This window comes from Microcebus murinus, chromosome 13 (assembly GCF_040939455.1).
Source record: "Microcebus murinus isolate Inina chromosome 13, M.murinus_Inina_mat1.0, whole genome shotgun sequence".
NCBI lineage: Eukaryota > Metazoa > Chordata > Mammalia > Primates > Cheirogaleidae > Microcebus > Microcebus murinus.
In genome coordinates this window covers 68,346,937-68,359,972 of record NC_134116.1, presented here as the reverse complement: position 1 = coordinate 68,359,972, position 13,036 = coordinate 68,346,937, and the positions used below count along the sequence as shown (strand labels likewise).

Sequence of the window (13,036 nt, the reverse complement as noted above, 5' to 3'; positions counted from 1 at the left end):
GGCAAAAATGCTTACGAAGTTTAAATGAGATAACAATTTATAATGGTCTTAAAAATGCTTGATATATTGCAATGTTTTATCGTTAACTATTTTTATTATCCTTTGACCTAAGATGACTATGGTAAAATATTCAAATGTATTTACAATTCACCTCAATTTACTTGCTTTTTAAAACTATTTATTATTTTTTAAGAAAAAATATTTAATATACTGCTAATTGAAAATTCTCCGATATTTTGGAGAGTGGGAAATAGAATATAAAGTCTAAGTAAATGCATAGTTCTTTCTAATTTATACTCATGATATTATTGCATCAAAAATTCACATTTACATATGATGGTACTAATGTAGCTTAATGAATAAGCCTAGATCTCCAAGTGAGACAAATCTATATACTTTCCCTCAGAGATTCCAGAAAACAAGAACAGATGTTATTATTAGGATATATACCAGAGGGGTAAGTATTGGGCAAAATTGAACCCACTCCATTTACTCCATTGTATTCATTAAGGGTAAAGAGCTTATGCTTCCAGTTGATAAACTTGCAACTATTAATTTCTCTCACCCTCCAAAAACCACCCACTCTTAATGGGTGGATTTTAGCAATCTCTAAATCAGCTCTTATAGGCCTTAAAGCTCACAGTTTGGAATTATTGTCAAATGTTTCTAATAAATGATTCAAATGCCAGCAACTTAGAACACTGACATATCTAGAAATTAATTGATCCAAAAAATGAGTGCATAAAACACAAATTGTGATAATGAAAATAAGAGCACTCTTTTTATTTTATTTTTTTGCATTTTATTTATTTACTTATTTTACTCATGCATGATAGGTGTACATAGCTTCAGGGTATATGTGATAACTTACTACATTAATATACTTTGTAAAGATCAAATCAGTATACTTGGAATATCTATCACCTTAAATATTTTTTCTCTGTGCTAAAAACATTTGAATTATTATCTCCTACCTATTTTGAAATGTAGGAATGTGCATTTGAAAATTAAATGTTAATTATTTTTTAAATGCTTGAAGACCTGGTTCTTGAAAAGAATGTTTAAAATCCTATACTCCTTAAATCCTCATTTGTTTGTGTTTCTGATATTAAAGGCATAAAACTCTACTCATTTTGCTTCTAATCAGAGAATAAATGAATATAGCTGAATGAAAGAAAGAGCATGTTGAAAAAAGTTACGAAGTATTCTCATCATAATATGTATTTTCATAATTCCCAATTATATTAATGCTTTATGTATTCAATTAATTACAATTGTTAAATGACTTACTATTATTCCTAAAGGATTAATATTTAGAGTATTACAAGTAAAGAAAAAATTCATTTTATATATTGCCTACTGAAACATGATGTTATTATTTTTAGATTCAATCACAATATTTATAATGGATTAGAGGAATTTAATAAAAATGACCCACAAAAGCTTAAAAACTGAAGCCCACATTTGAAATATTCATTTCATTCTTTCATATTTTAACATAAATTCATTTCTTGTGCTAACACTAACTCCTCACAGGGCATTTGCTTTGCAGAATATTCAGCCTTTTCAAATGTGCATATGCATTTATAATCAAGTTTAATATAATAAATATAAAGTGCTTTGGGGATAAGCATTTAATAACTTTAAAATAGCGTCAAAGTGAAGAGACCTATTAATAGATTTAGCGTGCTCTTCTCGTGCTAGACATAACCACCTGTGAGCAGAAGCTGCGACCCCTTCTCATTTATGAGCAAGTCAAGGCTCAAGTGACTACATAATTGGCCTGAGATCATAAGACATGATTTATATCCAAATCTTTCTCTCTCTAAACTCTTTTCCTTATATCTTGCTCCCTCCATCCACCTATATGACTCAGTTTCTCTGCCTAAAAACAAAGAAGAGCCCTGTCTTGTATTTTTACATTGTGGAAAAGAAATCCTTAAATACATGGTATATTTTATTGGTTGATGTTGATTTCTTTGGTTTTTTTTTATCTAATTTTTCAGGAAGGGCTAAAAGCCCTTTACTCTTGTGTGCTATAAACATAGTTAATGTTTTTTCTGCTTTAGAGTAAGTGTGTTTTATGATGAAAGAGCAAGAGAGCATGTTTCACAGGGATTATTTGTCTATGATTTGCTGGTCTTCAGGACACACAAAAAATGTCGACATGACCAAGGAGGTTAAATGGTGTATTCTTTTACGAGTTAGAATAACCAGATACTCTAAGCCACTTTATCATATTAATAGCGTAACATAGTTCATCTTCTAAAAATTCTTTCTTTTAGGACAAAATTATTCAGATCTCTGGTGGCTGCCATTTGCCAGCTGACTAAACACAGACTCTGCTCTGTCTTGTAACAGCTTTTAAACTCCCTGCTGTGGAATAATAAGACTCAATTTATTTTTTAGACTTTCAAAGTACTTGTTTATATTGACTAAATTAAAAAGATCAAATTGGGGGCTAATTTTCAGTTTTTTCATGTTAATGGCACATTAAGAAAATTTTGTAAACAACTTTTCTCTTGATAACTTAATATCAGAGTGTAAAGAAATATAATTGATGACTTAGCTATGTCTCTTAGTATCTCAGGGGGAGAAATGAGCATCTTTAATGCTTTACTATAACTTTCTCTTTTTCCCTTGCTCTCTCTAGCTCTTGCTCTCTCTGAATTTTGATGGTACAAAAGTTATGATTACACATATTGAGGCTCACTTACTGTTAATATTCAAGATTTGACCTAAGACAGGACGTAATGAAGACAAATAGAAAGGAATAACCTCAAATGGGTTAACCACTAAGAAAAGTTAAATGTTTTCACTCCACAGAGGGTGGCTCTAAGGATTAGAGCTTATGGACTATCTTGGTATACAGTATCATTTAATAATCACCATAAAAATTCATGAGACTGTAGACTTGTTCCAAAGCTCAATGTGGAAAACTCAATGAATGTAAGAGTCAAAAGTAGAACTTTTGTGATGTCTGAATCTTAAAGCAGAAAATACATGGATTCAATCTGAAAAAATCTAGATTTGTTTAAAAAACATAGTCCTATGCCCAGTATCTAGGGATATATTTATTAGCATCCATATCAACTGAAAAATATTCTATATTGCTAGCAGTATATAATTTTGGTTACATATGTATTTGCATTAACATGCTAAGACTAATCTCTTATTTCAGACTGTTTGATTTTTCTGATCACATAACTGGCAATGTTTCCAAAGCCACAAATTGTATTAACAGATCTGTTGAGACTATAAAAAAGATCTCCTACATGCACTGAGATGGAAAGGAAAACGTAAACTGAATTAAATTCTCTTTTGCTCTCCCTGAACTGGGTTTCTGTTTCCAATGGTTGCATTTTTCAAATGAAAAAAGACGTCCTGCACTCTAGAGGGTAAATTGCCGATGCTTAACTTAATCTTTTCAGCATATTTTGTGTTATTAGTATATTTGCTTGTCAATAGGAAGACAGAGATAATGGCATAATGAAGTAATAATGCCAGTAGTTTATGCTGCTATTATCTGTTCTCTTATAACCACACTTTTGCAGAATTTGAACGTCACCAAACTTCGAGAAGCAGATAAGATTAAGGCTACCATCCTGATTAATAGCTGAGTTCAGAGACTTGTCTAATTAGCTAGTAGTGAACAGCACGAGAAGTCAGAATTTCCATCCCTTCATTCTGTGCTCTTCCCCAGAACTTCACAGCTTTTTTCTTTTTATCATTTAACATTTTTTTAATGTCAAAGAATGATGGCTGTATATATATGTTTTCGGTTACATGGATCACTTTTGTAATGTTTGAGTCAGAGTTAAAGGTATGCCTCTCCCCCAGATAGTGTTCATGGAGTAAAACTCAGTGGAAATCAAGCAGGGGGGAGGAATGAGGAGGAGACGGGTGAAAACCTATCTAATGACAACTGGCATGGTGACAGACTCAATGAATGTTATCTAGCATTATCATTGTTTTCTCATTTTTTGTCATATTGTTATTAACATCATCCAGGCCATATTGAACTAATAAATAATAAATATAATAAATAATACCTAGCAAAGTCTTTTTTCCAAAGGGGGTGACCAACAATAAAGATGTTGAAATTGGGAAACTCTCTTATATTAAATACCACTTACTAATGTTTAAGGGAATTAATTCAAATTTCCTGAAAACTAGGTTAGCATAGTATAGTTCAACACATCTAACATGAAATAAAACAGCTGTAGGTCTTCTATATCTTTCAACCTCTCCTAAGTCAGTGGCAGTAGCAGCACGTGGGTACTTCTTAGAAATACAAATTCCAGAGCTGCTGCAACAGAAATTCTGCCGGTGGGGTCCAGCAATCTGTGTTTCAATAAGTTCTCCAGTTATGATGCTAAAGATTGACAACCACTGATCTAAGCCAAAAAATGGGGAAGCAAGTTCTGCTTCTGATACACATTTACTGAGGCAGCTACACCTAAAATTGAAATCTGGCCTTAGAAGACATCTAAGACAAAGTTCTGCTAGAAATAATTAAAAGTCAAGTAACCAATCGATTGACTGAAAAAGAGGCTAAGAAGTCATTCTCAGTTATTCATTCTAGAGAAATAAGGTACTAAGAAGGTTAAAGAAAAGTTCAGTACAATCATCAGTGAAACTCTCAGTGTAATGATTCCTGCTTAATGGAGAGAACCTCAGGTTCTCTGTGCTGTCTACTGTATGAAAGAAATAAAGTATTACTCTTTTCATTATTTTACACTAAATTTTTTTAAAAAAACACTAAAAATTCAATACCCAGATTTACAAAGGTCTACACTAAATGGAGAAGAAAATATTTAATGACCTGTGGCTGTCTATTTGTCTGGCAAATCTAAATCTTTTCATTAAATGCTGCATTGAGGAAATCATTTAATAGACTCCAAATTGTAACCATTTAAAAAATGTATTAGGGCAAGAAGAGAAAATCAACCCTAGCGCACCAGGAAGACGGGTGATTTTATTTGTTCGGTGTCCTTACTATCATCTCTATGCCAGTCCCTGGCCCCATTCTTAAATCTAATATTTCTAATTAATTCCTAGATATCAATATCAATAAATCAAACACTAAATACACCCGATCTGGTCCCATAAACCTTTTCTCATAGTCTTACCTCAGTTGACGGTGTTACATTTTCCAAGGTATATAAACCCTTCAACATTCTTCCTCTTTTCCCCCTCAAGCCCTTCCTCTGCTCCCTGCCCTCTACCCGCTGACATTTTGTATTTGCCAAATCCAGTCCATTTAACTTCATAAGTATCTGAGGGTTCATTTTTCTTTTCATCTTTTCAATGGTGACGACCTTTATTCATATTCCCATGATATTTTGCCCTTTCTCTCTTCACAACTAGACCCAAGACTTGAGAGAAGGGGAACAATACCTCCTCCTCAGAGCCCAGCGCGTGGCCTGGCAGAGCAAACATGGAAATGTGCCCCCTGGTGAAAGTCCCTAAAGGGCACACACATTCATCTGAAATCTCATAGCGCCACAGCTTAAGGATGCCATACTAAATAGTTTCTCCGAGAAAGAAATTAATATGTGGCAGCTTTATAAAAGGAGAATGTATTTCTGACATGCACTTATCACATTTTAGAATCTTAGTAAGTGTTCTGAAAATCAGATTCGTACGGTTTATTAGAACGTCTTTCTTTACTCATGTTAAGATAATACATTTATTTTGTCCAGTTGGTTATTATTATTTTCACGTTTTAACATTTGGTTTCAGTGACCCCAACAAAATGAACAACAATGTTTTCCAGGGTCTCTGGGGATATCCGTGAGTCTGACAATTCACTGAATTTTAATAATACACAAAATGGCTTTCAAGGATCAAAATAATAATCTAAGAAATTTCACTTTATGAAAGAAAAAAAAAATTCTCGTCATGAACATATTTGCTACCTGCAGCACACTGATTTACGGGAACTCTCATTCCAAAAGATATTGGCCTTGCTCAGAAGAGGAATTACCAAAGAAAATCACAGATAAACACCCAAGCTCTAATGGGGTTTGCTAATGGGGTAGTGCCCAAGCTCTGAGGGCATCTTTTTGTGTGCTATATTGTATACTTTCATGTTAGTGTAAAACCTCACTTTCATTTAAGATACCAGGAACTCTAAGGTAGGTTAGAATTAGTCTTTCAAAATGAAGTTCAAACAAAAGGATACAATTTATGTTTATTCTGAGTACCTTCACTGAAGAGGAATTCTAGAATGTACAAATGGAAAAGGAATTCTTGGCCAGCATACTGATACAAGAGAAACCTTCCAGAAACACATGGCCTGGGATATTTCAGAGTCCTGGCAGATCGCAAACCTTTACTGCCTTGTATTAGTAATCAGGGTCCACATCAAGTGCCTCTAAGGAGCCAGGACCTACTTGTGAGGCTGGAGTTTGGCTCAGAAGTTGAACATCTTCCAACAAACACTCTCTTAATAGCAGATGTCTCCAGACACCAAATTATTCTGGTCAGTACAAATGTCATTGACCAAAGAGACATTGAAATTTATGGTCAATGTTCTCTAGAAAAGAGAACTAAGAAGGTTCTTTAGTAATAAACATAAAAAAAAACAAACATTCAATGGCAGTTTTATTCTATAGACGTGCTTCATCTAGAAAGATTTATACCACAGGCACGAAATCTGTCTTACGGTTGTCTATACAGACTTAAAACAACAGGGTATACAATGTCATTATCATTGCTATTAGAAAATGCAAATATTCTAGGGATATGACTGTAGGAGGAATTTCAAAATCACAAAGTAGCTAAGGTTGTAACATTTAAACTTACACAGACAAATTCCTGTGATTCCTGTTTGTGTACTGTGCCTCTTTAGTGGCAAAAAACTGGGATAAAACATAAAATACATCTTGAGATATTATTATTACCTATCTACCCCCATCAAGCTTTGCTCAAGTTTGAAAGTATACGTAAAACAAGCAAATGCTCTTATCAGTAAAATTTTACCAACATGATGAGAAGGTAATCCACAAACTATAAACAATTGTGTATGAAACAACAAAAAGGTGGCAAAGCAACAATCTGGGAAGAATTGTTATTGTAGAGTGTTGTTTTATCAAAGTTTTGGTTCAGGTACAGGGAAGGGGTGAACGGGGTGAGACATAATAAGAAGGAACTATAAAACACAGGCTTCTGAGAAGACAGGCAGACAGCCAGGAGGTTCTCTTCCTTTTGGCAATGATTTGATTAAAGTCCTCCAGGAAAGCAAAGATAATTGTAGTCACAGCAGAGCTGGCTTTAAAAGAATGTCACACCTCTTAGTAGACTATCATTTGCAGAGAGAGATTTGTGTACGAACAAACAGGGCAGAAATTGTTAGAGCTGTAATAACACATATTTTATAAGATTTTTACTTTAAACGACAGCTTTTTGAGCCACTGCGGTATGTGCGATGTCTTTGCAATTAGTCAATTAGCCTTGATGCAGGGAAAGTGGGGAGTTCAGGGTGAAAGGAAAAAGGATCAAATAGATAATTCAGATCCAGGGCAGTAACAAAGGAAAGGATCTAGACAGTCAAAAACAGACTCCTTATTCATTCCTGTCTATGATGTCTCACTTCCTGGTAAAAGATAGGGTGACAGAAAAAAATATATATTGTATTTATAATTATGTGCCACTATAGTTTATTTTCTATTGATAACAATAAGATATACCTAGATTTTTACCCATTTTTATCATTAGTGAATTTGATATAGTTAGGCTTACAGTCAGGGTTCAGCTATTTCCTAGTAATCTTTTTTTTTTTCTTTAAGTCTCCATTTAAAAGAACTTACTAGAGTTTGTTAAGGGACAATATGAAAATAGATAGTGCAACTCACTAGTTGCAGTAGGATGCAGAAGTCCAGAATGGGCAAGCAGGTTAAGTAGGAAAAGTAGGTTAAGTAGGGAAAGAAAAAAAAAAAGAAAGAAAACAGTTCAGTGTGAGAATGTTGGAAAATGAAAGACAAGAGGAAAAACACCCACACATCCACATTAAGCTACAAACAACATATGTCGAGCATTGCATAGAAATGTTTCCAATTTATGAAAAGGCTACATAGGTTGCTTTGTTTTGCTTTAGTTTTCACAATCACTTTTGGTTTGCCAGGCCAGGAAGTGCAAGCAGAGGGAATTGCTATAGTATATGAAGGGCATACTTAACATAGCTTTCTGTTATAACAGTTCTGATTTCGATGCTTGCATTTCTTGAAATTTCAGGGAATTTGAACATCTCAAGAAAACTTCCGCAGGCAAAATTAATTAAAAATTGTATTTTCACATGTACCTGTTTTTCTCCACTAGGTTTTTTGTGGTTCAGTAACAGCTCAACGGCTCCAACGACTTCTTTTCTGATAGCATGCAACAGAGCATCTCCAACATAGACATTAAAGCTTAAGAGTAGTTCGATGAGTTCCAAGTTCTCATTTTCAATTGCAATGAGGAGAGCAGTTCTTCCAAGAGGGTCAATGCAATTAATATTGATTTTAAAATAAATTTCAGCTTCCTCTAGGGATTTCTTGACACTTGCATAATCTCCCTTTTCCACAGCATTCAAGTAGGCTTTTTCTGATGGTGAGAGTTCTGATTCTGCTCGAACTATCCTTAGAGGAATGCGATCTCTGTAGGGGGCATTAACATTTCTTTTGTAATAGAACTGAGCCATGTTTCATGCCATGCTATTTCTTTGTCTCTGAAAGTACAAACAAAAGTCACAAGGATTAATGTTGGTATGCTTTTAAAATTATTACACAGTATACTTTTTTTCCAACAATGATATCAATAACAACAATGATATTAATAATAGCAATAGTACCATTATTATTAACTTCTAAGAGTTAAGAGTTTCCCCCCCCATAAACAGTGGAAATAGACTTAATAATTATTCAGTTATTTAAAAATACAAGTTACAAAGTCCTAATCTAAGGGAAAACAAGGTCAGTATTTGATAAGTCAATTAAAAAGTTACTCCAAAAGTGACATTTATCAGAGAATGCATGTATAGAGATTTAGAACTTATTTACGAAATGTGTCAAATATAGATGGCTTTTAGCAAAGCACTTTGGAAAGCAGAGGCTGTATCTTTAAGGTTTGAAAATTGGACCCGCGATATTCAAATGGGCATTCACTGTCAATTTTGCTAATAATGGAAATGCTACTGAGATTATGGAATACCATTATCTTGGTAAAATACTTTACATTTGTTATATATTCTATTCTTAATGCTAATAATATTGACATCAAAGTTAATGTAAATAACATTACTGTCAATAAAATATACTGAGCCTGATAAACATATTTTTTTTTCCCTTTGTGAGTTCTTTGAGGAGGAAAGAATGTGTACTGCTGCTGATATCAGTCATCAAGATGAGCTTAGACTTCCAAAAAGAAGTCTTCCAAAAGAAGGATTTGGAAAGGGATTAAATAGGAAAAGCATTGTTTATAAAAATGCTATTTTCTTCATTCTATTCCCTTTATATCATGAACAATAAGCCACAAGGCAGGAATATATTCATTGTAAAATTTATTATTTGGAAGTTACAGTAAAGTTATAACTGAAGATGAAGAAATTACTTCAAATAAATGAAAGATTATCTTAAGATAAACTAATAACAAAGTTGCTGGAAGCTATATTGATTTATTATCATCCTAGTGATATAAATTTATAGAAAAATGTATTATATTTTTAATATAATTACTTTAGTGCTGTTATTTCCTCACTTCCTACTTATTATCTGAACTATTTTATCATTCTGTTACTTAAACTCACATGTTTATTTACATATGTTTTATATGCAAAATAAAAGTGAATGGGTCATTCTAAGTGCATAAAAATGCATATTCATTTTAATTGTTCTTTTTAACCCTGATCATTTTATGAGTAAATTAACCTGATTTACATAATGCTTTAACTGTAGATTAGACATGCACTGCATTAACAATTATATTTAATGCAATATTTTCAGTTTGGAAAATTTTACATTGTTTCCATGCTGCCTTAATTTATTAATAATTTCCATTACCAAGTTAAGTTTTTACTCTCTGACATTCAGATCAATCATCAGGATTTCTCAAATATCTAGATTCTGGATCCAATATACAAAACTATTCTTTCATAATTTTTTTCTCTCTGACATGTTAGACTTAGTATTTTGTAAAGGTACCTTCATAGACTAAGCAAAAGTGTCTATTTAAAATGTATTAATTTTAGGTGGGCAAATTATTTGCTTGATGCCTGATTATAACTTCACTATTTTGGGGAGGCTTTAACTCATTCTAGAATAACAGAGATAGCATTTATATTATAAAATAACAAGGAGAATTTAATATTCCTCCAATATAAAATTTCAATAAATCAAGATGTTTATGATACTGTGTCATTTCGATAATCTGATCCTGAATGTCCCATTTGTGCATCAGTGATGCCTTTAAAATGTTGGCCTTAGAAGGCTGGCCGTCACCGACTTCCCCAGCAGGTCTTTTCCCAGTCCCAGGTCAGTATCAGTAAGAGTGTGTGGGGTCAACACCACGTCCTTCACATTGTAATCTTATCAGGACTACAGTCTAAGTGGTTCATAATGATAATAACTGGCATTTATATTCTATTCCAGCAGTATATATACAACTCTGTTATCTCACTTTATTTTTACCCATGACTCTTGGAAAAATATATGAATTTTTCTTATAGAGTTGAATTCAAGTTTTCCTACCAATAATGTTTTTTTTGCTTGAGACAAGTGTTTAAATGTAGTTTACCCAAAATACAGGTTAAAATGAAAATATGCACACAGTTACACACACCATATCAGGAATTCATGTGGATTATGATTCAGTCAAGATTAGAAATCAGCCCAGAGAATAGAAAAATTGCATTTTATTTTATTTCATTTACTTGATTTTATAAAGGTGGCTATCAAAGAATTAGACAGGGAACAGCATTTTACTCTTCACTGTCAATGTACAGGATGTCAGTGACAATAAGGGACTGGTGGACAGGATAAAAGGTACTGGAGAACTTGAGGGAGAAGGGCAGATAAGGATAAATTAGACTTGTTAAAATCTATTTCATTTAATCCAGATAACTTCCACAAATGTAAACTTTGTAAGTACGTTTTAAAAAGAGTGATGCTACCAAGAAGGAAAGATATACTCTAGTCAACATTGTATTTAAGAGGTGACCTGGGCATGAAACATTACATCAGATAATCTGTTTCTCTATCCATAATACGAGGAAATCAACACTTACCAAAAAAAAATTGAATGGGAAGATAAGAATCAAATAGTGCTGAGAAAGATCTTTTATGAACTCTCATCCCCTTTTACAATCTCTTGAATTTGAAAAAATATAAGAACCTACATTAGGAAGGCTAGATAGATTTTAAATAGATTTAAATTTTAAGTGCATGGAATTAAAAAAAAATTAAACATTTACAATGGAATCAAAACATAAACAGAGAGAAAGACTGAGAGGGAGAGAGGAGGAGAGAAAAGTGAGAGAGGGGGAGAGCTTACAACTCTGATGGCTACAATCTTAAGAGAATAAGGAAGATTCCACAATTTTTCAGTACATAGGCCTGTCCTTTTTTGATGACTTGAGATGCAGGGATACTAACTGGAGGACAAAAAAATCAAGCTTAACATTTTATAACTGTGCTATATGAATGCCACAGCAAGTGGAAGGTGTTGATAAGGCTGATGGAATTTCTGAGCTGACACACTTATCAGCAACTAGGGAATTACTACTGGATAGAAAGTCTGTTGAAGAACAGGGGACTCAGTACAGGAAATATCTTGACCTAAAATGTTGAAATAAAAGATTGTTCCTTGTTCTGCACTTTTAGAATGAACTTTCTGAAGGGAAAAAGAGTATTCTCACTATGCAATTATAGAATTTAAAGGAAACTTTAACCCAAAATTTATTTTCCCTAATTGAGCTGGGGATTTAAAAAAAAACAAAAATGTGGAGAGTGCTACAACTTGGTATTGATCCCAAGAGAAATTTAAAAAATCATCACTAAAGATTAAAACTACAATTATCTAAGCAACATGGAGATATACCAGAAAACAGAAAGTTCCAAATATTTATATAGATCCAAAGGCATATTTCCTAAAGGATAAGCTTAGTTGTATGGTGGAAAGAACAGTGAATTTCAGTTGCAAAGAACATAAAGGAAAGGAAATATATAGAAAGATCCACTCTTTAGTATATATCATTAAAGGTAAAATGAATTTCCCCAAAACATCTTTTTTTACCCCTTCTTTTTTTTCTCTTGTTCACTATCAAAAAGATACGTGTTTATAGCTGTGATCCCATGACACAAAAATACTCTTATTTGTTGTTAGGGTATTATTACAAACACTGAAGTTTTATTTGTACTTTTTCTGGAATATAATATGAAATAAAATTTTCCTGGCTAGCTCATTCACACTCAATCTGATTTGAATTTTTTCTTGCTATTTACATAGCATATTATCTCAATAATCTTTGGCATATCAGATACTCCACATAAAAGCATAATGCTCTGATTTTTGCTATCATTCTGAATTTCAGACCCTTTCTAGTTTCATTGGACAGAAAGCTATATATATATAGTTTAGGAGTTGCAAATCTTACACCAAAAATGTCATGTATTGACTGAAAGGTTTGTGACTTAGTCCGCCACCCCCCCCCAAAAAAAAAAAAACCTGCCAAAAGTTTTCTCTCATTTTGATGTTATAAAAGCACAATGAACTACTATAGTCCTTTAAAAAGTTTTAGGGACATTTCTATAAATTCTAAGACAATGAGATTATATTACTCAACAACAACAACAATAACAACAAACCCACTTAACTAACTAAAATATTATGACATCCTAGAATTTTAAAAAAGGAAATTGACATTGTACTTAGTTTTAAAATTGAGGCCCCTTAGAAGTTAACAAGGACCAATCTTAAAACTAAATACTAAATGTCCCCATTTTTAAAATACACATATTGAGGGGACTAGCATATGCAGGGCAAAAATTTTTATTTAGCT

The 13,036-nt window shown here is 32.9% G+C and overlaps 1 protein-coding gene across 1 annotated transcript in view; it reads right to left on the bottom strand.

Moving 5' to 3' along the window:
* Nucleotides 1-8,705, bottom strand: part of TRPC4 (transient receptor potential cation channel subfamily C member 4) — a 133,665-nt gene extending 124,960 nt beyond the window's left edge. Inside the window, exon 1 of the mRNA XM_012748112.2 lies at nt 8,306-8,705. Within this exon, the coding sequence (XP_012603566.1) occupies nt 8,306-8,683 (378 nt within the window). The 5' untranslated portion in view covers nt 8,684-8,705. The remainder of the gene's footprint in view (nt 1-8,305) is intronic.
* Between the last annotated feature and the right edge of the window lie 4,331 nt (nt 8,706-13,036).